Source organism: Canis lupus, chromosome 36 (assembly GCF_003254725.2).
Source record: "Canis lupus dingo isolate Sandy chromosome 36, ASM325472v2, whole genome shotgun sequence".
NCBI classification, from domain to species: Eukaryota; Metazoa; Chordata; class Mammalia; order Carnivora; family Canidae; genus Canis; species Canis lupus.
The window spans coordinates 15,013,072-15,040,259 of record NC_064278.1 but is presented as its reverse complement, the minus strand read 5'-3'; the positions used below and the strand labels follow the sequence as shown (position 1 = coordinate 15,040,259).

General features: G+C 40.2%; 1 protein-coding gene and 1 long non-coding RNA gene across 17 annotated transcripts in view; one reads left to right on the top strand and one right to left on the bottom strand.

The window, feature by feature from the left end:
* MYO3B (myosin IIIB) overlaps positions 1-27,188 on the bottom strand; it is a 427,138-nt gene that overhangs the window by 363,690 nt on the left and 36,260 nt on the right. For all 14 annotated transcript variants that reach the window (XR_003141433.3, XR_003141434.3, XR_003141436.3 and 11 more), the window contains one exon: positions 9,926-10,071. Coding sequence is in view for 10 of the 14 variants with exons in the window: in XM_025460118.3 (XP_025315903.1) it covers positions 9,926-10,071 (146 nt within the window). In the remaining 4 variants the exon portion in view is untranslated. The remainder of the gene's footprint in view (positions 1-9,925; positions 10,072-27,188) is intronic.
* Positions 7,445-11,504, top strand: LOC112668074 (uncharacterized). Of its 3 annotated transcripts, none has more exons than XR_003141439.3 (4): positions 7,445-7,504; positions 7,794-7,929; positions 8,628-8,926; positions 10,309-11,504. It is a non-coding gene; the product is annotated as an uncharacterized LOC112668074 (long non-coding RNA). The 3 variants fall into 3 exon arrangements; XR_003141438.3 differs by having other exon boundaries at positions 10,281-11,504; XR_003141437.3 differs by having other exon boundaries at positions 8,628-10,198; positions 10,281-11,504.

Here is a 27,188-nt window from a genome sequence, read left to right as displayed (position 1 = left end):
GATCTTTAAGGGTTCTAAGCTTGTCATCCAACATACCAGCTGCCCTTCCATGAATGTGACCAACAGGCTACCAATGTCCTCCAACTCATTACAAATTTTAAAATATTCAACAGGAAAGGTGGTCTGAAGGACCCCGCCCAAGGCCTCCAGGACCTCCTTTGCCATGTTAACACTGACACCATTACTCAGTATTCCTTAATACAATCTTTCTTAGGTATGATCCATCACTACCACTATCCACCAGCCTATCTTTCTCCTTCTTGACCACAGATATCAAAACAGATTTTGCCTAAAGGCAAAATTACAAATGTAGTATGTCTAAAACAGTCTCTATTTTTTACCAGTCTCACCATAATGCCAAACAAGGACATTAATCTGACATGTCTTGGTGAACCCATGCTAATTCCTAGTGATCACAACTTTTTCTTCTAAGAATTCACAAACTATTTAAGAAAAAAAAATCTTAGTAATTAGCCCATAATGAAAGTCAAGCTCACCAGATGGTAATCTGCAGAACCTGCCTTCTTCCCCTTTTTGAAGAATGGTATCATATCCTCCCTCCCCAGTCTTTAAACGCTGTTCCTGTTCTGCAGAATTCTTTCAAGATCACTGACAGGGGGGATCAGCAGTCTTACCTGTACATTCTCTCAGTACCTGAGGTATCACTCCTCCCAGCCAAGAAACCCGAACTCATCTGAAACAACTAAGTGCTCTCCTTACAATCCTCTTCACAGGCTTGGGTTTCTATCACCATTTGTCAATGTTTTTTAGCTTTTCCAGGCTGGGACAGAAAACAGTCATTCTCTTTGGTGGGAAAAAAAAAAAAATGGGAGCAAAATGGAACCCAATCTAGACTCTGTGATGCCTAGAACTCCTACTCCTGCCCCTTTACCCAGGGACAAGAAATTTCCAGAACCTGGGGGAAGTTTGTACCTATCAAGGGAGCTAAAGGGACATTGTAGAGGGAGGCAGCCAAATCCCCTTCACACAACTCATCTGCCAAGCACAAAGCCACCACAAAGATGGAATTAATAGGAAAAGAAAAGCACTGTGGCCTCAGTTCTCTTCAGAGGATGACAGCACCACCACTCATTGCAGACACAGTGGGAGGGGATACTAAGGCCAGCTCTGCTTCCAATGAGCAGTTGCTGTCATCACATTCATGGGTGTGTATGGGGGTAGGAGGGGAGTCTGTATCTCTTAGGAGCGTGTCTATTACCAAAAGAGTTCTGACAATGGGTATTCATGGCAAAGTGCTTCAGACAGGCTAGAAGTAGTAAGGATTTACTGAAAATCAGTCTTCATTCTCCCTCAATTCCCCAGATAATCATCAATCAATCACTTAAACTTTCAAATGACTGATCTCATGGTTTGCTCTTTTGAATAGAAGTTTTCAATTCTTGAGGTACAAGGGAACAATTCTTGATGTTCAACCTATATAAGGTACAAGTATAGCCTTAAGATTTTTTTTCCTTTGGTAGCACCCAGCAAAAATCAAATGCTTACTATAAACTGTTCTGAGCACTTTATATTGATTAACTGCTCACAACAATTTTGTGTAGCTGATAGTATTCACATCTCCATTTTACCAAGGAGGAAGCTGAAGCACAGTGACGTTAAGTAACTTGGTCAAGTTCATACACCTTGAAGGTGGTAGAGCTGGTATGTGAACCCACATAGACTGACGGTAGAATACTTATCTGTGGTAAACTGATTGCAAAAATGGGCCAATCTTCTACCCCTTCCCATATCTAGGCTTGGGACCTGGTCACCAATGTGAGAACGGCCCTGGTTAGCCTACTGGAGGATAAGAAACCACATGGAGCTGAGCCAAGACATCCTAGCTGAGGCCATCCTAGACCAGCCAATCCCCAGCCAAATCCCCAGCTGACCACAGTAAGCCCAGCCAAGATCCACAGAACCACCCTGAGACTCAGTAGACTCATGAGAAATAATAAATGATTACTGCTTTAAGCAACTAAGTTTTGGGGTGGTTTGTTACATTCTAGTAGATAACTGATAAACCAATGCTTGACCACTAGGCTATATTTTCTTTCTGATGACACCGATGTCATCTGACTCCAGGACTCTCCTGGAATGGACAGCTTCAGCTGTGACAAGCCTTCCTCCATATTGCTACCTTATCTCTCTTCATACTTGTGTTGCCCTGCCCTACCACTATGCCAACCTATGAAGGCAGTTTATAAATATTTCTCACCTTTACGCCTTCATTTTATTTCTGGAATCAAGAGGAAACTAGGGTACTTCAAACCCTTTGGTACTATTTTGAGCTCTGTTGCCTTGTCTACCGTCTTTGTTCATCTCTCCATCATTTAGGAGCTAAGCTGGAATTAGTCAAACTGGTGGTGCCAAAATAATGAACTCAGGGTAATGAGGGAGAAAGCATGGGTAGTGCTGTAAATCAACACTTCTCATTCTCCAGCCTTTCCCTTCTCTCAGGATAAGCTTCTTACTCAACATGGATAGGGACTAGCAGTCCCTGAAGGCACGCTTCTGCTTTGCCACCTGATCCCCAAATGAAACCTTGTAAAGCTGAACTCTCTCTGCCTGCCAGTATACAGGGGGGCAGCAAGCTGCACCTCCACAGGAACTAACAGCCCCAGCTGCTCAACTCAAATTAAAAAAGAGTTTGGAAACATGTTCCACAGAGTGAAAGCCTTCTGGGGCATTTCTTCCAGCTGCCTCCAGCTACTGTGTTCCTAAGGAAATGGAGAGGAGACTCCAGGGGGAGAAGGGGCACCCCTAAGGCATCCTGAGGGATTGGGACCACAATCCACTGAAAATGGGACTAGACATCTCCCAAAGGGAGGGGGGGGAAGAAAAAGATTCATAAAAGACTACTGTTTTCCACTGGAGTATCTCAAAACTTTTTTTTTTCCTGTTAGGCACTCAATAAATGCTAAATGATGCTAATTCTTCTAGCTTTTCTTGCTTTATGAGTGAAGCCGAGATTGTGAGAGTTCATTGCTCAAAAGGCCAATAGCTAAGTAACCTGGGTTGGTGAAGAGAAACCAAAATTCCCTGTGGCAAATCTAGCCTTACTGTGCCATTAAACACTCACCCCCCTCACTCATTACACTTCAACAACAATAGTTTAGTTTTAATTTCTTTTCCTTATATTTCACAGCCCTAAGGGAAAATGTCCTGTGACAATTCTGTAATAGTAAGACAATTACTGGTGACTCAGGGCTCCCTGCTGCCTCTGCATCCTCTCACAGCTGAGGAACAGGCTTCCCACGTCGGAACAATTTGGCTTGTGAATTAGTAAAGTCAGAATAAAAAGAATCTTTACCTTTAAAAAATGATAGAAATTCAAATGAAATTTGATAAAAATTCAGCCCAAGGATTCTGTCTCAGAACAAGAGTTAATTGTAGGCACTGGATCCCTGACGAAACCTTTCAATTAAACTCACAAATATTTCAACTGGGAATTTATCTTTTCTGAGCCCACCACCCACATCATCCAGGAACCTCAGGAATATCCTTTTAGATTTCCCCTCCTTGTTCTTCTTTTTTTGCTATCCAACTTCTTCCCTTTCCACCTCTGACAGTGAACAGGGAAGAATACAGTAAAAGTGCATTCTTCCTGAGAGAAAAACAAAAACAAAAACCCTGCCTTATAATTTAAGCGTTCAACTGGAGCCTAAATCAGAGTGAACAGTTAGAGATGTCCTAGGTTAGAAGACATAGGCATCCCCAAATTCCCAGCACACTGTGTTCCAAAACACTTTTGTGAATGGGTAGTTTAGAGCTTAGACAGCTTTTTTCCCATAAGCATAAAGTTCTAGAGATAGGCTAACTCCTCAAACTGAACCATAAAACTCTACTTGGCCACAAGGGTCTAATAATGCAAAGTGAAAACTTCAGGTGTTACACTGCCTCCTCCTAAATAATCATTTAAAATAGTTTCCATGAGAGAATATATGAGAGGATGCCAGGAACAGATTTCCATTTACTCCAGAACCGAAGTGAGTTTTTCCCACTAAAAAAAAAAGGAAGGTCAAAGGGGAGGGCATTCTAGCTATATTAGAAATAGCCCTTGGGTAGCCTGGGTGGCTCAGGGGTTTAGCGCCGCCTTCAGCCCAGGGCGTGAGTGACTGAGTCCCAGGTCCGGCTCCCTGCATAGAGCCTGGTTCTCCTTCTGTGTCTCTGTCTGCCTCTCTCTCTCTCTCTCTCTTTCTGTCTTTCATGAATAAATAAATAAAATTAAAAAAAAAAAAAAAAAGAAATAGCCCTGATGTGGCAGGTGCAGGTTTTCCAAGGAGGTTAGGATACAATAGGAACTTCTGGGTACCAGTAATGATAATCTGAAATGCCTCTCTGCTTTTATATAACTTACGTTCTACAATTCTTTAGTTCAAATACTTGTCTTAAGTGTTCCAAATTAGGAACTAGAAGGCAGTTACTTAAAAGGAAGTTTGGAAAAGGAAGGGATTTTTGGTTTGGGGGTCATAAATCAATCAATGAGCCAAGGAAGGCCTATGTTCAACTGTGATGACACTCGTGATTTCTGTTCTTTAACTTCATGGCTGACACAATCATTGATGCTAATAAAATGATCTCAGGTTTATAGTGACAGTTTAAATTGGGAACAAGGAGAATGATGATGGATTATAAGCTTCCTAAAGACTGGGGTGTCCTATTTAATTCTGTATGCTCCAGTCCCCTAAGTGCTTACCTCGTAATTCATCAAACAAATAAGTATAACTTAAAAAGGGCCTTAACTTTTCAATGTACAGCTGACCCTTGAATAACATGGGCTTGAACTGAGTAGGTCTTATTTACATACAAATGTTTTTTCAATAAAGAGTACAGTACTGGGGATCCCTGGGTGGCGCAGTGGTTTAGCGCCTGCCTTTGGCCCAGGGCGCGATCCTGGAGACCCGGGATCGAATCCCACGTCGGGCTCCCGGTGCATGGAGCCTGCTTCTCCCTCTGCCTGTGTCTCTGCCTCTCTCTCTCTCTCTCTGTGACTATCATAAAATAAATAAAAATTAAAAAAAAAAAAGTACAGTACTGTAAATGTACTTTCTCTTCCTTATAATTTTCTTAATAACATTTTCTTTTCTCATTTACTATACTGTAAGGACACTATATTGTAAGGACACAGTATATAATACATATAGCATACAAAATATATGTTAAATGACTGTTTATGTTATCTTGTAAGGCTTCCAGTCAACAACAAGCTATTAGTAGTTATGCTTTGGGAGACTCAAAAGTTAAATACAGGTTTTCAACCATGGATTCCCACTAATTCCCATGCTGTCCAAGAATCAACTGTAGTCACAAAACACGTGGGCTTTGGAGTCAAAGTTCTCAGATTCAAACCATTTTCCTCTATAGGTACATAACCAGGGGCTTTCTCCCTGAGCTTCCAGTTTTTTCCTCCAGAAAAAAGGGTGGTTGGTGATAGTATCTACCTCACAGGGTCACTGTAGGAATTGATGCATTTATATTTGTGAAACACATAGCACTGTACCTGCCAAATAGCCCTAAATCTATTATTTTTTCATCATAGTTTAGCTATCCTAGATTTTACCCCAAATTAGTTTCTCAGGAAATTCAGACAACATGAAAGTTGATGGTATAGTGAGTTGAACAGTGGCCCCCAGAAGATTTGTTCACTTGGGAGCCTGAGAATGTGACCTCATTTGAGTTACGGGCCTTTTACAGATATGATTAAGACAAGGGTCTTAAGATTAGATCATTCTGGATTAGGATGAGTTTTTCTAAAACCAATAAGTGTCCTTATAGGACATGATAGAAAAGACATAAAAAGACAGGGAAGAAAGTCACATGAAAATGAAGGCAGAGATTATAATTATACTGCCACAAACCAAGGAATACGAGAAGTAACTGGAAGTAGGAAGGGGCAAAGGAGGATTCTCCTCTTTGCTTTCAGAGGAGCACGGCTCTGCCAACATTTTGATTTCAGACCTCTAGTTTCTAGAACTGTGAGAGAATATATTGGTGTTGTTTTAAGCCATCAAATTTGTGGCAATTTGTTATGGAAGCTTAGGAAAATAATGTACAGTTTAGGTACAGTTTGAAACAACCTAAGTTTGGTGATGAAAACAAGTCCAAACATGAGTTGGTAATTATCATGAGTTCTCTTTTCAGTGTACTGCAGGGAAACTTCTTTTTAGGAAGGGAAAATCACTGGCTTTGGGGACTAGAATGTTCAGGCCATTCTGTCCCATCCACTCCCAGCAGAAGACATCCTGGCTAGGAATCTTGAAAATATTCTGCATTTTTCTACAAGGAACAAAGTTCAAGTACTCAATGTGTGGGAAGACAGTGGAAATAGTCAGCCTGTATTTGGCCCCAAATAAATGGACTGGCAACACAACTTTTAGTCCTTGTCCAATAAATACACTCACACTGATCCCCACTGCCTTTCTGACTCCCATCTATGGAGATCAAAGAGGTCATTAGCCAAAGATTCCAAACTAAGGAAAGATATCTGGTTGCCAAGAGACAACATAATTGTGTATTTCTTCTAACTCTATGGCTTGTTATAATTACATCTATGAAACAGATGTCCTTTTAAGTGGAAAATATATCCAGGTCATCTGCAAGATCCTTCTAAGTCTCTGAAATTTTAAAGGAGTCCTCAGGAGAGAGTCACCAGAGAGACGTTGTCAAATCCACAGATGCCCAAAGAAATGGTTTTCATTCTTTTCTTCTAACTCCTAGAAAAAAATAGCAGCCAACAGAGCAGCGACTGTCAGAGAAGGGTGACTTTTTTTGGAGCAAAGGCGTTAGACAAGATGACACATACTGACAGGTTCAGCAAATAGTGGATGCTGTCACAGTCAGCAGATAATTTGTATGTGTTTGTGATGTAGGAAAGACTGTGAGTCACGCAGTATTTCAAAGACAGGTCACGATTACTCCATGTGTCATCTTCTAATGTGAAGGTCAAAAGAAAGAAGGTGCTCCAAAAGAAATGGAAGCAGAGAGAGAAAGAGCAAGGAGATCTGTGTGCAGGCAAGTCAACCACATCCAGGCAGGTCTTGCTTCATATTTCCTGATAGCGTCCAGGGAACCTATAGAATTATCTGCTTTGTTGACATCTGAGGCTTTCACCTCACATGTAACAAGCACTTCATTAACTCCTAAGTCCTTTGTAACCTGTGAAAGTCACATCTTCCCTAACTCAGTAAAAGTTTTCTTTTCTTCCCTTATTTTGGTAATTTACTCAATTTGTTTCCAGTAAAGGAGACTGTAAGCAAGAAGTAAGTAAGGAAAGCCAAAGGAGGAAGCCACATTCAGTGTTCAGAATCCCAGAATACTCTGGGATTGGGCCTCATTGTCCAACTGAAGGGAATTCTAGAACACCAAAAGCACTCATAACCAAATAGGAAAAAAATAAACGGATTCAAAGGATTTTTGTCATTACTTGTCAATTTCTTTTCTTTCTCAGAAGAGAAATGCTGAGAGAAGGAGAGTAAGAGAAAGAACCCCATGAAACACACAGGTAAATAATCTGAGTGCCTATTTAAAATATATAAATGCTTAATTTCTCTAATCTCTAACAAAGAGCTTTTCTGAGGAAATGTACATTTTTAGCACTCAAAATTAAAATAGTATACACGTGTACATACATGCTTGGTCAATCCATAATACTTCATAAGAGAACTGCATGATTCTGACAGGGTAATTTTTAAGCAAATAACTTGATGAGTATAAAAAGCTGTGTAGTATATGCAATTATGCTACCTTTTTTGTTTTGTTTTGTTTTTTTTACCTCCATTCTTTCTGCCTAGGAATGTCAAGTTGGCTGTTAAGGCTGGGACAACTCAAGTGTTCAGCACATATAATCACACTGAGGATCTGATGACTGATTATTATTGACATTACCTAATTCAATCTGATTCATCACTTGTGCAAGACCAAGAAATGGTAAAAGGGCAGGAGGTTACATTAGGAGAAAAAGAAAGTTTCAACCTATCTTAGGATAAGAATCCTTGTTGCCCCTAAGATCCTTTTCTAGCAATTGTCCTGTTCCTGGGGTTCACTCTGTCCTGAGGGAGGCAGTGGGAGGGTTTGGTTATTTGTACTTCAGCTCTAGAAGCTTCTCCCAAAATGGAAGAAGTGAGGTGTAGAGATTACTAGAGATCAGAGATTTGGCTGGGCACAGAAGCTCAGAGGAGTCACAGGAGATAAAGATTCTATTTAAACACACACACACACACACACACACACACACACACACCTCCTAAGCTGCTTCATATTTACTACCTTATGAAATTTCTGAACAGGTGGTCTGTACACAAACACATACTTTAAAAACATAGAAAAGTACACCCATGTAGATGATCTCTTATCAAAAGTACATATATCTTGCTAATTAGAAGCCACACCTTAATTCTGTTCTTTGGGAAATTATTTGGTCACAGTAAATAAATGATGACAAGTAAATGATTTGTAAAATATTAAAGCATACACACAAATCATCCCAAATTCCATTTCTCATTTTCTGACATGTTACTGCATACAATACTGTTCTTGGTCCTGCATTCTATTCTATTCTATTCTATTCTATTCTATTCTATTCTATTCTATTCATTCATTCATTCATTCATTCATTTATTTGACAGAGAGAGAGCGCACATAAGCAGGTGGAATGGCAGGCAGAGGAAGAGGAAGAAGCAGGCTCCCTGCCAAGCAGAGAGAGACCTATGCAGGGTTTGATCCCAGGAACCAGGTTCATGATCCAAGCGGAAGGCAGACACCAACCAACTGAGCCACCCAGGCGTCCCGGTCCTGCATTCTTACGTCATTTTGAATGATCACCATACTATTAATTTTAAGTCAGTTGCTTTTGTCATCTATTCTTCTAATTGCCTGGACTTGTTTTTGTACTTTGGCAAAGGCAAAAAGACCAACCCAGACTTGGGTGAGAATCATTTTTGGAATAATGGTGGGTGGTTATTCACATCTGGATTAGGTATAAAACGATAATATTATGATGATGAATGCCACAGAGCCTCATCTGCATATAAATAGACCTAATCAGAAATGCAAATTGCAATCAGAAGAAATTTTTAAAGGCTGTGTGATTGTGCAGATAACGAAAGGTTAACACTTGCATTGTTAAAGTAGTTAAACAGCTCAGGCTCCAGCTCCGGCTCAGCCTGCCCAGAGTCTTCCTTTGAAAGAGAAATGTGGAGGGTACAAATCTCTTAATCTGCAACCTGGCCAGGACAGAACTCCCTGATTGCTTCGTTTTCTGTAACTAGAGGCTTAAGCAGCCAAACAGCAGCCTGATTCTGCTGCAAGACAAACCACCAAACCTCTTGTACAAACCCCTAATGAATACATACAATAGAAAATATACTGGTATTTAAATACCCTCCAAACAGACCTCTTTCAGCACAATGTCCCATTGAGATGGAAATCAGGGGATGGAGACAAGGTCTTATAAACTGATTCACTTTTCTGACATTTTTTAGTGCTCTCAAGTGGATATGAAAATATAATACATGTTTTTTATCCTCAAATTTTCTTGAATACTCGAGAAAGATTCAAACAATGATCAGATGTGATTATACAATTAAAAAGAAAACACTAGTATTTAGACAGATTACTTAATCCAAAATCGCATGTTTAGTCCTGCAAAGCATAGTGAACAAGTATCTCAGAAAAATCAGAGTACTGAAAATAAATGCAATGGTTACGACACAGTCCTTTTATTTCTTGGGATGTGCTATCTTTTGGGAATATCCATCCTCTTTCTTCCTCCACCACCCCACCCAGCTTTTCCCCAAAAGAAATACATTTTACAATTAGGCTTTCTCAGGTTTGGCCAGAAATTGTTTACAAACTATTTATTATCCCTCTTAAGCAGCCCTCTCACAAAGAACTAATGAGCCAAGAGCGCCATCTTGTGTCCTACCTTGGAATCTTAAAAAGCGTTTTCACAGGATGCATGTCAAAGAGGGGAGGGTCTCCGTCCCCCAGTTCAATAGCTGTGATCCCCAAGGACCAGACGTCACAGCGAGCGTCATAGGAAGAGTCATACTGCTGCTCACAAGCAATGACCTATCAGACAAAAGCAAAACACATCAACCCCAACTGGTACCTGGGATGTCCTAAAAGGCCCTTGCATGATCTTAGCCCCCTCTTATTTCCTTTGGTTACACTGAGAGTGAATCCCGGGGAAAATAAGGTATGTATTATCTTGACCTTATTTGTGTGACTGACTTATCATCTAGTATGCTCATTAACTTTTTAAAAATGTGTCATTTCAGTACAACAAACATCCATTGAACCCTCTAGGTACCAAGCACAATGCAGGTAGAGGCACAAGAGTGGATACCTCACTCAGCCTGCTCTGACATTTCTTACGGAAAGGCTTTGTCTGCATCCTTCACTTCATTACCAGCAGCTGAATTCAACAGCAAGGAACAGTTTGCAAAGATGCTTGTTTCCTGCACAAAATCCCCAGGAGTGTGGCCAATTGAGCAGAAAGATGTTTGGAAGACTGATGCGCTAAACATAAAATAGGAACCACTCCCTCCCATCCCTTTTTTCTAAGAACACTTGCCCCTCCTCAAACTCCAACAACTGGTTTGTATTTTAGTAGCAGCTACCCCTTCAGTTATTGGCCTTACTGTGTACAAGAGCAGCAGAACCAGAAAATGCCCCTGGGCTTGTCCCTGGATCTGGGGAACATGGAACCCTGTGGGGAAATCTCTATCAACTTTTTGATAGACAGAAAAAACCCCTCCACTGAGACTCGTGGCTGTCACGTGGGGTTGGAAGAAGGCGGAGGTGAACCAGAGAATGTCGAAGAACCAGGTGTCCCTCCCTATTTGACCTAAAATTTGCCTCCTCAACCAAGGATGACCCTTGGCTATAGGCAGGTAGGACACTGTGAAGGTCTGATGATGTACTGCTCCACACAGCCTATGAGGTAGGCAAATGACAACAGTGAAGAGCACTGAGGGGACAGAGTGAAGAGCCTGCCTGCCCTGTCCAGCCACCAGAAGGTACTTGGCTTTGACTCTGAGTAAAATGGGCCAACTGGCTATAAGAGCAGAGTGACAGATTTGGCCTACATGTTAGCAAGATCATTCTGGCTGCTATGCTGAGGATACATTAAAATGGGACATGAGTAGAAGAAGCAAAACCACTTAAAATGCTCCTACAAGAATCCAAACTAAGACAGTAAGAAATAATCAGACTGATTATATAATCTTGAAGGTAGAGCCAACTAGATTTGCTGACTGGGGCTTATGAGAAAGAGGAATTGAAAACGAGTTGACAGTTTTTGACATGAGCAATTCCAGAATGGAACTGGTATATGGTGAGATGGGGAAGACAGAAGGAGAAGCAGCTTTAGATTAAAAGGCATGTCCATTTAAGAGATGGTTAAGTCTGAGATGCCTATGAGACTTCCAGATGGAGAAGTTCCTTTTAGCCAGGTAAGTCTCATACCGACTGACCTAGAGAATAAATGTGTGTTGTTTTAAGCCTCACGTGTGCAATATTATAATGGCAGTGACAGAAAACTATTATATACCTGCTCTTTGCCAGACCCACTTAATTGGACTTGCAATGCCAAATATGCCTACCATCTTGCCTGAGAGCTGGTGCTCTTGCTACTATAATTGTCCTCCACCTTTTCTTCAGGGAAGAACTGAAGTACATTCTTTCATGTACCTGCATCCCTGGTCTGATACAAGCTCCATCCTCTGAACAGACTAGCCTGACATAATATCCTGCCATACTTTTAATACATGATTTTCTTTCTTTAAAAAAAAAAAAAAGATTTAATTTATTCATAAGAGACACACAGAGAGAGGCAGAGGGAAAAGCAAGCTTCCTGCCGGGAGCCTAATGTGGGATTTGATCCCAGGACCCCAGGATCACAAACTGAGCCAAAGGTAGATGCTCAACCCTAAGCCATCCAGGTGCCCAAATGCGTGATTTTCAAATGTGCATTCAAATTAAAGTTCAAATAATTCCAACTTTAGAAGCAGAAGTTATTTCATAAGCGCCCCAAAACCTCACTTTCATGCCCCAATCAGGTGAGAAACACCACTATTTATTGCCAGAGAAGGCTATTCAACACCTTCCCTTTCAGAAATGACTTTTCTAAACATGTGGAACAAACATAATTTTAGACCTATCAATCAGCAAATAGCTCACCATTCTTACATGTTCCTATGAGGGAAAGAAAAATAAGACTCTGTCCTTCCCCAACAAAAGCTAAGGCCAATTACAATTTAAAGTGAACCTATAATAAGTAAATGACAAACCATGTCAACTCTAAGTGTCCTAATACAATGTGTACTAGCATGTACACATTGTACAATAAAGGATATGAGCTCCAAATGCTTGGGATACTTGGAGGGAGACCATGCCAGGCGAAACAAGACAACAAAAAGTATCTAGTGCCCCAGGTCCACACCTTCTGGGAGAAAATTCAAATCAGCTTCTAGCCATTGTGGATGGGACACAGAAGGCAATTCCAAGAACCCATCCAAATGCGGGAATGGAGATATCCTAACGTTTCATAAATGCAGTCATAAAATATTCAAAACATTTATGTGGTTTCAACTTCTCTTTACAGACAGACATTATCTTCAGTTCTATCTGATTAATAGAAATGTGTCTTTTGGGAAAATTCTCTTCCCAAAATTTCTCTTGTAATACAATAAAGAAATTCTTTAAAAGCTTGGCTTTCCAAAGAAGTTTACAGAAAAATTTCCTACTAAAATAATTCACAATTATTGAGTACCCATGAGTCAGCATGGTACTAGGGAAAGTTAAATCCACACTGAATTTAATCTTCACAATCATTCTGTGAGGTAGGTGCTATCATCACTTTGCAAAGATGTGGAAACTAGGGATAGCACAGTTAAACAGCTTACTCACAGCTAGTCATTGTCAGGGTCAGAATTTGAACCCAGGCAGAGAAGAGACAAGTAAACAAATTACTATAATATGGTAAGTGTTCTACACAATAAAGGTTAAGTCCAAAGAATGGTTGAATTATTAGCTTCTAAAAATTAAAAAAAAAATAATTATTAGCTTCTGCACTCATATTTTGGATAAATTAACCAGGTTTCTTGAGATTTTTATCACTTAAACTCCCATATCCTCAGAAGCAGTCTCTGGTAGGACCAATCCTTCACAGAAGTAAAAGACCTTTATGTGGGCTACATGCGTGATGGGATTCATAGATGCATCATGACTAAGGTCAACACATCCTGGATCTAGTTCCTTATCACTAACACCAAAATCTACAACTATTTTTTAATGAGAAAAAGTCATCTCATTCTCCCTAGCACAGCATTCTTATTTCTAGGCAAAATAAAGCTGAGTTAAGAATGCTTAGATAGTCCGCTGGTCTTTAGTTCCCTTGCCTCAAGGAGAAGGCAACCTTTCAAAGTGCTCTCTGAATCAGATGTTCCAATATTCTACTAAGAAAAGGAGCCTGACAATGGCAAATAAGTATATTGCGCTGAGACCAAGTTTCCCAGGTTCTGTAAGTCATATTGAAGGAGTGGACAGAGACAGATTGAGATGGTATGGACTCAGGGCCAGGACCCCCAACACCTCATTCTCTCATACCTCGACCACCACAAGGAGACATGCTCCTTGACCTGGAGTCTGCTTCAGTCATAGGAGTCTAAATGATGTGGGTCACAGTGGAACAGCGAGGATAGAATAGGTGTAAGAGGGAGCTCAAGGGAAAACCTGCAGGACTTAATACAGAGAGGGATTTAAAAAAAAAAAATTTTTATTTATGAGAGACAAAGAGAAAGGCAGAGGAAGAAGCAGGCTTCCTGAGGGGAGCCTGTTGCAGGACTCAATCCCAGGACCCCGGGATCGCAACCCAAGCTGAATGCAGACACTCAACCACTAAGCCACCCAGGCGTCCTTGGAGAGGGATTTAATATGGGAGGTTAGGGAAAGGAATGCACCCAGGAAGACATTTTGATCCTGGGTGATCAGAAGAATGATGGTGCCATTGGGGATATCAGGAAGAGAAGTCAGTTTGGCAAACAGTATAACAAGTTCAACCCCTCTCCAGATACAGAAAAATCACTTGTGTTCTTGGGAACTCACTTTTTTTTCACATGTAAATGCAATAAAAGCAAAATTCTATTAAGATCAGAAGCAGAATATATGCTAAAGGGTAACAATAAAATACATGTTTTCAGTGACTAGTAAGTATATCTTACATTTCAGAACTCTATACGTTGTAATCTTCCCATTGTCAAATGCCAACACAACTAGTCAAAATTTGTAGTTTTAAAACACAGTTGTAAGTACCAGAAGCAGATATCAGGTTACCATGAATTTTAACAGATTTGTGTATCTATTTTAATCCAGTGTTGTGAATAGAAAACCTGCTAATTTTATAAAGAATGGATTCTCCAGAGTTGATTTCAAAGTCCTACTGCATGTTGGGAGGTTGATGTGAAGAGAATGTGCCTTCTAGAGTGTCCCATGAGACATGTATATGGACAGTTACAAAATGTTTAGTGTACCTGGCAAAGGCTAAGAGCATAACCTTAGATGAATCAAAATAGAGACAGAGTCCTAGTGCAGTAGTTGCTAGTGCCCTAATGGCTCCAAGATTAAAATATTATCTGAATCTCAAGGAGTTTCAGGGTTATATAAATCCTTACATACTTCTGCAGAGCCACTTTTAACAATCCTCAAGTCTCTGGCATATCACTGAGTATTTATATTATTTCTGAGTTTTAATAGTTTTATCCACTTGGTGTTAATCTACTATTAACCTCATCATTTTTAAAAATGTTTTATCTTTTTTTTTAAGATTTATTTATTTACTTATGATAGAGAGAAAAAGAAAGGTAGAGACACAGGCAGAGGGAGAAGCAGGCTCCATGCTGGGAGCCCGACATGGGATTCGATCCTGGGACTCCAGGATTGCACCCTGGGCCAAAGGCAGGCACCAAACCACTGAGCCACCCAGGGATCCCCATTTAAAAATGTTTTAAAGGGGCCAGAGCCTTGATGATATCATCAAACTGACCCCTGAAGTAAACGTAAGTAACCCAGGGTAAGGATTATTTATCTTTCTTCCCTTCCTGTTCACAACAATTTGTGGCACACTTCAAAGAAGCTGTGTTGAAAACTCTTCAGATTGGAATCAGAAAGTCTGAATTACATTATTTACCAGCTGAGTGCCTTTGGGAAAGTCCCTTGAAAACTCTGAGCTGAAAAAAAAAAACAAAACAAAAAACAAACAAAAAAAAACTCTGAGCTGAGACTTCTAGTTATAGGGCTCTCACTTTCTACATCTATAAAATGAAAAGATGGGAATGAATGATCTCTGCTATCCCTTCCAGCTCTTATTCTCTTATGGCTTTACAGTTTCCAAGTAAGCTTAGTGTTGATCTCAGAGAGGCTAACCTCTCCATGCAAATTGGCTAGAGTAAACAGGTTATTGTGGAATGTGAACCAGAAGGCTGGCACCTTAGAGATTTTATTGCCAATATTTTGTAAAAGGTTTTAGGTCTATGAAAAGATGTGCTGGTGCTGTGATAATGCCTCTGTTAGGGAAGATGAGCTTCAGTGACAGAGCAATTGTTTGGATGCTGGTTAATGGAGCATGTCTGGGTTCATACCTTGAAATGGGAACTTACAGCTTTTCTGGTACACTTAACTACACTGGTGCTTATTTTAGGAAGAAGAAAAGCACTAATGCTTGGATTACTAGCGATATCTATGCGTTAGCAGACATACTGCCCAATGGCAATAGCTATTTTACCAGGAGGTGGGCCTGAGCCTCCCAAATGTCAGTCATTACCACCTTGGCTATCAAAAACTTTTCTTTCTGGAAGGGCATGAGAACAAGAAATAAGTTTTCACTAACAGTTTAGTTCTACTGGTCTTTGGAGCAGAGTCAATCTTCCTTGTTAGGGTAGTTCTCTTTGCTTTCTTCGGGCTAACAAAGTTCCAGACTCTCTCAATCTGCCCTGTCATTCCTTCCCACCCCACAGAGGGAGCACCTTCTCCCCTTTCCTGAAGGAGTTAAGGGGGTAAAACTAAATCCACAACTTGATAATACAACTGCTTTGATATATATCATTTCCTCATCTACCCTTGGGAGTGGTCAGCTGATTTTTGTTGAGGATGGCTGACCTTTTCCTCAGTTACCAAGGGAATGGCAAAGAAAAACAACTGTTAGTACCTCTTGGATTGTAGAAAAGGTTTGTACTTCTGGCTGATAAAAGAAAATCCCAGAGCCAGGCATTTTCATTTTGGTTTTGCTATCCCCTTACTAGATTACTTTAGCAAATTAATCTCCCTGTACCTCTTCCCATGCAAACCTAGCAACCCCTTTCCCTGGGCCTTGTCTGACATATTGCTTGTGAAAATGCTGGTTATCCAGCTTTTTCTATGGCATCAAAAGTTAGTTGTAGACATCACTGGGTCACTGATGTATGGGTAATATCTATCTCATTTACTTTAACCCTTTTTGCATTTTCTAAAGTGTCTAGAGGGAGCATGAATTATTTCTATAACAAAAAGCAAATATCTGGTTTTTTGTCTTGAAAATGTAAATAAGTATTGAAAAGTTTGCCTAAATTTTCAAGGATTTATTTCATTCATCATTTCATTCATCCAGAGTATTTGCTGGCCGTTGAGATTCTTCATCAACAAATTAGAAGGTTAAAGATAGTGTCTCAGTCATAAAACTAGGTTCCCATGAGATTAATACAAGAAGAATTAAAGAAATTCCCTTCCCAACAATATTCCTTTCTATTGTAAGCACAAGGCTACAGGTAATACTTTCACTTTCTCAAGCTATCACAATCCCTTGAAGTGCTCCATGATTATAGTTTCATTTCAGCCTAGAACACGAGTAGGGCTTGCTGATAAAGCTCTGAAGATAGAAGTAAGATCCACTTTCTATCTCTTGCAAAAAGACTTGGGCTATAGGAACCTGAGGGGACAAAGCAGTCTCTCCTCATCTCGAGGTCTTTATTATCTGAAAAGAACACCTGTATTAGATTAGATATAAAGGGGATAAAAGACAGTAACACATGAGCTCCTGCATTCAGAAAACCTAGATTTCTCCAACAAGATATTTAACTTAAACCATTTATCAAGTTATATATCAAAGAGCTGGTAGGCTGAAAACTCTTTTAATAATGTGATTTTAATCAATACTTTCATGCAAGTAGTATTATAGGAGCACCATCTAACAAGGAAAAATGTTTTTTATACTTATAAAAAATAACTTACCAAACTTAAAAAACAATAAATGTTATTCAGACTATCTCATCTTCCCACTAACATTTTAAAATATCTTAAAACTGCAGTTAGGTTTGCCTTACATGTTCTGATTTCTCACCTTACTAGAATTGATCATGTGATCCAAAATTATAACCAAAGCTCAATATTAAAATTTCACTCAAGTACGCAGGCAAAATGCTGTTATTTCAAGAGCTAAATTCAGCTTTAAAATCGGCAAGGCAAATAGACCTAAAGCTATTAATCCCTGGCTGACCTTGAGCCCAAAAATGTAGTCAACACACTGGCAAATAAGATGTTGAAAGGTATAGGCAGGCAAATAGGATTCCTAGTTTTGCTTATGCGTTTTATGCAGCATAATTGATATATATTATTGATCTTAAAGATTTTTAAAATAGAACTTCTCTGGAATTGGACGTTTCAGTTATAAATACTCTAATAGCAAATATTATTCATCAGTTTTACATACAAACATCATAAAGTGTTACAAGCTGAGATACTGAATAAACAAATGAAGTCTCTTCCCTTGGATGAAATATAACTTCAAGAGAGGATATATATATGAGATTTGCCTGTTTGTTTTTTTGTTTTTGTTTTGTTTTTTTTTTTTGCAAAGGGGAGGTGGACTAGAAGAACTAAAATGATGGAGTTGAGGTGTTTTGTTTTGGAGTTTTTTGGGGTTTTTTTTTTTTTTTTGGTTCTTTCATAAAACTCAAAGCTAGAATTGAATCTATATTTTGTATACTGAGAAATGGCCAGATATAGTTTAAATTATACTAGCCTTATGAAATTCAGGAAGGTTTCCAACTAAAATACAATGTTCTATAAGACTTTTCTCAGGATTGCTAACATTCAACTTATGCCTTTGGAGAAATAAAACAAGGTTCAAATTAATGAACCCTTGTTTTGAACCATACCAATTCCCACAATGGTAGTGGAGGTTAGAGGGGGACTGGTTTTGGGTTTGAGGCCAGCATACAACACTGATTTTTGTACTTAAATTCCCCAAAGCCCCAAGAATGTGTCACTTATTCTTATTTATGTGATAAGCCCCATATTTGAACTCAGGATCAGTATTCACAGAACTCCTCTGTGAAAGGTAAATTAGTGTGCCCAAATTTCTGTATGTGTCTTTAGTACTCAAAACATTCTGAATCTATGTGAGGATGCAGTGAGAAGATGATGTCTATGAACCAGGAGGCTAGCAGGCCCCACCAGACACTGAATCTGCTGACACACTGATCTTGGACTTATGGCCTCTAGAACTATGAGAAATAAATGTCTGTTGTTTATTTAAAAAAAAGAAAAAAGGCTCAAAAGGAGCAAATTTGCTTGGAAACCCAGGGTAACCCCACTGCCCTCCCCTGCTGCAGCAGCTTCCCCACACCAGAGATGGATGCTCGAAGGGACCTTTGGATTCATTCCCCCTTGGAAAATGAAGTCCCAGAGTTGGTGGGTGGGGGTGTGGAGGTGACTTGTCCAGAATTACAAAGCTGGTTTGTGGCCATACCAGGAGCAAGCTCCATGGTTTCCCCATCACCTCCTGAGTGAGGAATCTCTTGGGAATTCTTATTAAACAGGGAATGCTGGGTCATCATCAAAAAGATCTCATATACCATAAGCCACAGCCACAGTAATTTCCATACTGGGAGTATGTAAGCACACCTTTCACTTAAGCAGGTGGATTTACTGCCACCTTTCACTTCCTTGCTGCCCCTTCCCTTTCTTTGCCAACTAGTGCTCCATCTCTACCAGAGTACACTCAAGGAAAAGAATGAGTAGCAGTTCTACAATTCAGTTCATTTTACAGCTTGTTAGATCAGGTTTTATTATCCCAGTAAGGAAAGATTCAGAAAGGTTAAAAAAAAACTTCTCCAAAGTCACACAGTTAGTAGGTAATAGAACTGAAGCATGAGCCCACAATAAGAAGCTAATGGAGGAGAAAAAAACTTTTACTCCTCCATAATACATCTGAAAAATAGGAGGGGAAGCAAATCAAACAGAATATCTGAACAATTCAACATAGGCATAGCCCTTTATTTGCAAGTAGTCTCTGGATTCTGTCCTCTAATAGGCTGATGTCACCATGTAAAACAGGATGCCCTTGGGAATGTCATACATTCCTACCAAAAAGTGATTTCTTTTAACCTTCTAAAACTAAAGAAGGTGTGGAAAAAAACCGGGACGTAATAGGGCACCACAAATACTAGTCTCCCCAGGCACTGCCTGTTCCTGCCTCACCCCCATCCAAGGCTCCTCTGGGATCCCATTCCTAAGGCTGAATACCCTCCTCCCTTTGCTTTCTCCTCCAGCTCAGGGACCATCAGACCAAATGCAGGGTTTGGTCTAGGCATGAATTCCCTTTCATGGGGCTGAGCCCCTAGGCCCTGGGCAGGGCAGATGGAGGCATTGATGGAAAGAAGCTACCAGGTAATCTAGGTCTCAAAGCTCAGGAAGAGCCAAAGCCAGGTCTGAAATTCCTTCAGCAAGTACTTATGAGAGAACAGTTTGGCCCTTCTCACCACCCGAGAGGAGTGGGAAGACAGCCTGGAAAGCTCCAAATGTTCACAGGAGCCATTATTTTGATACTTCTTGCTCAGCACTGAGTGGGGGAAGGTGGGGGTAGAGAGGATATGAGGCCTCTGCTCCTGGCCTCACATGCTTCTGCACATGTGGGAGCTGAAGCCCTCAGATAGAGTTCTATATTTAGATCCACTAGGAGGAGATGACAAGTCACCACTACCTCCAGGGCCAGCCCCCCACCTCTGCATTAACATATGACACATGACTCAACTTCCCTGCAAAGCTCCAGCTGAGAGGTCCCTGAGGGGAGGTTAAAGGCTAGAGCTGCACTCAAGTCATTTCACCCTTGCCCTGGGCCCTTCACCCACAAGACCCCAAGTACCTGGGTTGTGCTTCAGAGCCATTCAAGGCAGAACCACTGTGGGGATGTGGGCAGGGTCAGCCCAAAACAAGAAGGAAGGGACTCCTTCTGTCTCTTAGAAGCTGACATAGGAGTCTGGAGGGAATCAGGGAAGGCAAATGGTTACAGAATCTCAGGAATAAATGTCCTGGGGGAAGACACATAGGTCTTCTGGCCATTGATCTGGGTTCTAAACCCTTCACTTGAATCTTTTGAGCAAACAGAACCTGCATCCCTTACAATGATATGACTGGTACATGGAATCCCAATAGGCCCCAGCCATTTAAAACAGGTAAAAATGGATTCTAATGTTCTCACCTTTTTTCATCATATCACACTTACTGAGAGCTGGGAGAGATCCAGCCTTTATTATCAGAGGAATACCAGAGCAATGGAATATGCAAGCTAGAAAAGGCTTTTCTCCCTAGAAACTATAAATATTCTCTGAAAAATAGGGAGTAGCTTGGAGGCAGAAACCACACAAGCCAATCTCTTCTTACAGATGAGAACAAGTTAGGAAGGAGTGAAGTTCAGGCAATATTTTTTAAAGTACTTACTATGCTAGGGACTACACAAAACATGTTCAGGATGTCATTTAATTGTGTCCTTTGAAGCTGTTTTTTTTTTTTTTTCCTTCTCATTCTACCTCTTTTAACTTCTCCCTATCTTACTAATCACAAATATTCAGTAACTTGCCTGACGTCCACAGTTAGATGGGTAGGCAGGTATCTCAGATTTGCTCCCAGGTCTGACTCTAAAATTTGTGTTAACTTTCCTACCCAAACTGAAGCCATATTAAAATAATGGAACCACAACCACTTTCTAAAAATGAGTGGAGAGCTAAAACTAAAATCCAAATATCCTAAATTCTGTTCTGAAGAACTCTGTCATTTTATTTTTTCAGATCCTTCCCTTGGGCACTAATTACATTGACTTCTAGTGTCATGTTGAATTATTACATTTTCCTGAACATATTAGAAAGGATAATTCTTATCTAAAATATTTTTAAAACTGAAAAAATTTATATCTTACCTGGTACACTGGTAGTCACAGTTTGCTCTAGTATAGTAGTTAAGAGCAAGAATTTTGAAGCTAAATAGCTGGGTTCAAATCCTGGTAACATCATAATACCTTGTCCAAGGACAAGAACAGTACTTTCTAGGACTTACTTTATCTGAAACATTGGACTAGTAAATAGCATTGACTTGAAGGAGTTATTGTCAGGATTATAAATGAATTAATTCATAAAAAGCACTTAATGTCAAAAGATATCTGCACCCCTATGTTTACTGCAGCATTATTTACAATAGCCAAGATTTGAAGCAACACAAGTGTCCACCAGTAGGTGAACAGATAAAGATGTAGTATTTATACACAATGGAGTATCACACAGCCATAAAAAAGAATAAGACTTGTCATCTGTGACAACACAGATGGACCCAGAGGGTATTATGCTAAGTAAAATAAGTCAAAGAAAGATAAATACCATACGATTTCACTTATTCATAGATCTAAAACACAAAACAAAAGAACAAAGCAGAAATGAAACCATAAATACAGACAACAAACTGGTAGTTGCCAGAAGGGAGAGAGGTGGGGCAATGAGCAAAGTGGGTGTAGGGGAGTGGGAGGTACAGGCTTTTAGCAATGTAATGAATAAGTCATGTAGATGAAAGGCACAGCAAAGAGGATAAAGTCAATGGTATTTTAATAACATTGTATGGTAACAGATGGTAGCTACCCTTATGGTGAGCATAACATAACATATAGAGTTATCAAATTACTATACTGTACTCCTGAATTTAAGCTAACATTGTGTGTCAACTTACTTCAATTAAAAATAAATAAAAAATGAAAAGTCATTTTTTTTTTTTAAGATTTATTCATGAGAGACACACAGAAAGAGAGAGAGAGGCAGAGACACAGGCAGAGGGAGAAGCAGGCTCCATGCAGGGAGCCCAACATGGGACTCGATCCCAAGTCCCCAGGATCAGGCAGGCCCCGGGCTGAAGGCAGCGCTAAACCGCTGAGCCACCCAGGTTGCCCTGAAAAGTCATTTCTTAAAAAAAAGAAAACATAATACACTTAGTACCTGGCACATAGTAAGCATTCAATAAATGTTAACTCTTATTTGGAGACCAAATCCATTGGCTAGAGCTTAGGAAACAAAATGGTAATAATGACAATAATATTTCAGTTCTGTGGCATTTTGTGGCTTTCTGAGCCCTTCAACACAAAATATCTCATTTGTCATCTCTAGTCCTGGCACTGCCAAAGGAAATAGCATTTATTGTATCATTTAGCTAGGAAAGGCATAATTAATGAAGGCAAGAGTGGTGTAAAAAGCCTGTGATACTTCTGCATTGGTGTAAGCTTGTTGTTATGGCAACCATCCCCTGTCAACGACCCTTTTCCAGGCAGAGAGAGACCCAGTTTTGGAGCCGTCACAGCACATCTGTTTCTCTGCTCAGCTGATTAGCTCTTGTTTGCAACAACGAGCAGATGGAAGTAAAAACAAAAAAAAATTTTTTTCTAAAAAGAAGCAAATGTTTACTTTATCCACAAGTCTGCTTTCGAATACAGAAACAGACCTTTCTTTAGCTGTTTTAGGAAGATGCCATGTAAATTGGATCCTTAATATATGGGCTGCTTCTCTCACTGTAGGACTGCAAAGTGCAGTCAACTATAAATTACAGGTGATAGGTCCTTCGTGTATGTCTTTTAAAGTGATGTGTCTCATGCTTCAACTTCAGAGCATTCTTCCACTACATCTCTGCGTGTCTCTGTTGTCTGAGCTGTCTCAGCACACATTTTGCATACTGAACACCCTTTGTGAACACACTAAAGTGAAAGAGTATGGGGCTGGTGGGCTGGGAAGCCTGAATTCTGGGACCAAGACTGCTCTCAACTAGCACAGAGAATAGCCTCTGCCTGTCTTAGTTTCTTCATCTGTCAAATGGGACTTGCATCCCCATGCTCTCTGAAAAGCCAAACAGTTCCAGTACTTTCTAGGTATGTGGATTTGGGCATGACTTCTCCTATACACTTCTTTGAGCCTCACTTTCTTCAGTGGTAAAATGGAGAAAATAGCATCTAGTATAGAGAGCTGTTAAAATGACAATGTGTTAAGTATCCCTTAACCTGGTTCCTGATACATTAACGGATCCTCAACAAGTGGAAGTCTCCTTCCCACCATACATTTGCTTAGCCGGTGCAGTATTCAAACTATGTGACACTCAGCTGGCTCATGGCACTGAAGCTGGTCCTTGAGGTCCCCTGCTTGCCAGATATTACCCGTAGTGATCAAACCATTAGGAGATCTAGGGTGTCAGAAGGAAAGAGACAGGCACCTCTGGAGCACTCCAGGGGCCCTGGATGCCAGCCACTTACCATCCAGAATGGAAGTATTTCAATGTTTTACCAATCAGGCTGGCCACACCCATGCATATCACTTAACTATAAGGCATTATTCTAACAGTCTACAAATGTCCCAAATAAAAATATTGACACTTCTGTCCTTATTCCTGAGTTTTAGTCATTTACAAACAGCGTTTAATTCTTTGCTATATGTGATTGTGGGAAAGGAAGATGAAGGATCCATTTCCCAAACCCCCCACCATCACCATAAATACACATAAAGTAGACTTGTATCCCTTTTTGCTATAGACCAGGATGTTACCAGGCATGCATGTAATGCAAATACTAGCTGAGCAATACCAATCACTGACATAAGCTGTACTGGAAATCTTCTAGTTCAGTGGGTCACAACATTTAGATTCTAGTCACAGTTATCCACTTATCCACTTAAGAGTCCCTGGGCACTTAGCCTGGCATCCTCACAGATAGGTGTGAGCATTTAAAAAAATATATTTGTAAAAATTCTAAGCAAATGTGTGATACTATTACACATATTATTTATTATAAGAAATTGGCTATCAGGAGACATTAAAGGAGAAAAGAGACAATAAACATGGCTAATAGGAAGACCGTGCTAAAAATACATATATGTATGTCTAAGATACAGGCTAAAGTAAGAGGCAGGGAGACCAGAGGCTCAAAGTAATCAGAGGGTTGAGAGAGGTAACCTGAGTCAAACATCTCAGGAGATAATTAACACTTGGCTAGAGATCAGGTAGGACAGAAAAATTCTGAAGGTGCTGAATTGCTGAATACCCATGTGGGAAGGCAATCTGTCATGCTTAGTACACCAAGGACTGGTGTCCTTATGAGATGATGGCCATGTCAGGGCAGAGACACAGGAAAGTGCCTTGTGATTACAAAGAAAGATCCTGGAGACATGCAGCCACAGACCATAGAATACCAACAAACCACCAGACACTAGGAAGAAGCAAGAAAGGATCTTGGAGGCTCCAGAGGGAGCAAAATCCTGCTGACACCCTGATTTCGGACTTCTAGCCTCCAGAACTGGGAGATAATGAATTTCTGTTGTTTTAAGTCACAGTTTGTACTACTTTGTTATGACAGTCCTAGAAAACTAACACAGAGAAGACAGCCTCTAACCCCAGAACAGGAAGAGAATCTTAACACAGGATCAGCCTCATGGAAGTAAAGGGGGATGTCTGTTTGTACCAGGGGTACTTTCCCTGGTGGTTACTGGGATGCTGGAGCCACTACTGCCCCTCAGATATTCACAGGCAAGGTTGTCACAATTGCCCCCAAGTTAGTCCCTCAGAGAAGCCATGCAGGTTGCAGTGGTCACAGCCTGGATTATTGATGGCTTCACGTAGCTGTTGAACCAACAAACTGCAACCACCAACCTCTGTCCTTACTCAAGAAACTTAATTTCCTATTAAGTCACTTTGCTTAAGGTAATCTGTTAAATACAGTTTTCTATGTGGAGTGTTTTTCTTTCCCTCTTATCTTCTCTGAGTCATAGTATGAAGTACTATCACATAATGGGCACCCCTAGAATTTTTCTTATTTTATATTGCTGAGTTGATACTTTTACCCAGTATTGTTCAACTTTAGTAGTATCCAAATCGGGCAGTGAGAGGGAATAAGTGAAGAGGGATGACAATCCTAGAGTCAATTTATGCTGCAGCTTTGAGCTGCCCCAGTGAACTGTGCATCTGGACTGCTCATCAACATGTGATTGTGGTATGGTCACATTCTATTACCTACCTGGTTTGGAGTATAGCCTATTGAAGCTATTCAAGCTAGTGAAATAAAAATGGAAATAAAATTGGGAAAAGAATCATTTGGTTCCATTTCTCAAAATTAGATAGAATCAAGGATATTTCAGCTGTATTTTCAAAATAAAAGTGCTGGTCACTTGCAATGATTTCATTCCACTGGTACTGGCTCTGCATGCATTGTTGTCATATTTAATCTCAACACCACTTATTCACACTAGAGAAGTGAAAGCATATTAAAATCAATATATTGTACAGGCTGTTATATGAAGACAATGTTCATCTGAACCACTGCTGATTATCTACTTTCAAGAACTGCTCTTTGACCCAAAGCTTTGCTCACCAGGGAGAGTATAAACGTTTGTGGAATCAAACTGTTGCATGGAAGATTATTCCTGTGGACATTCTTATGGAGAATTATGATGCAAAAAGAAGCATTTTTGGAAAAAGTAATTCTCCATTTAGAAAATAAAAACATGAGGGATGCGTAGGTGTCTCAGTGGTTGAGCAGCTGCCTTTGGCTCAGGGTGTGATCCCAGATTTCCCGGATTGAGTCCCACATGGGGCTCCTTGCATGGAGCCTGCTTCTCCTCCCTCTGCCTGTGTGTCTCTGCCTCTCTCTGTGTGTCTCTCATGAATAAATAAAAATCTTAAAAAAAAAAAAAAAACACATAAAAAAACATAAGGATTGTGTAGGCTTGAGTCCCAAGAACTGCAGGCTAGGACCCAGAGCATACCGGGCACAAGCACACATCCTGAGAGAATCTTTGAGGCATGCATGAGCAATCAGGCACTTGCTGCCAAAAGGCACTGTCCAAGTCTCCACACTGCCATCTGCCTACTTCAACTTAACCACTACAGCAGTAGAATGCCATGCTGGCTTTTCCCTGCTGAGAACACAACTGGTTCCAGACAATCCGAGGCTCACCACAGACCACTAAACTGCCCCTTACAGAAACATTCCACATATTTTTATTCAACCTGGCTGAAACTGAAGTCACAAACACCTCTTGAGAAATGTAGAAAGCCAAGAGCAGTCTTCTCTTATTTACATTGTGATTCTGGGAACACCAGCTTCCTGTGAGTTAGAACAACACCATCTCTGTGTTATGTCACCCTTCAGTTATGCTTTAATAACAGATAGATCAAAATCTACAGAGAAATTTGTTAATACCAAAGCCTCCTCAAACTACCCTCAAAATTCATCTTCTCCTTTGGCTTCTTTTTACTAATGGATTCAATTATCCAACAAATGCTTATTGAGCTTATTCTGTATCAAGTTATGCTTTAATAACAGATAGATCAAAATCTACAGAGAAATTTGTTAATACCAAAGCCTCCTCAAACTACCCTCAAAATTCATCTTCTCCTTTGGCTTCTTTTTACTAATGGATTCAATTATCCAACAAATGCTTATTGAGCTTATTCTGTATCAAGCACTATGATGAGAGCTGGACATCCCTAGACCCTGCTGACAATTACAATGGGATGATCGCAGTATGCTAATGGACGCTGTAAAGGCTGCAACAGAAATTTAGGGATAGGAGCTTCAGTGTCATCCAGGGATTAGGGAAGGTTTCCTATAAGAGAGAGATGCATTTGAGCTGAGACTTGAAGATTGAGGAGGCATGTTTCAGTGTTCTGAGGGCTACTCAAGAAGATAAAATGCATGAAAGGATTTAAAGGAATGTTCTATCAACATGGATTTGGCGTAAACTTGTTGTTTGTTCACTACTCTTGAGGCTTAAGCACAAGTAAATTGGAGAACAGTAACCTGCGATGAGGCTGGATAGGGAGAGAGAAGCTGAAACATGAAATGCTCTTTGTTCACCATCCAA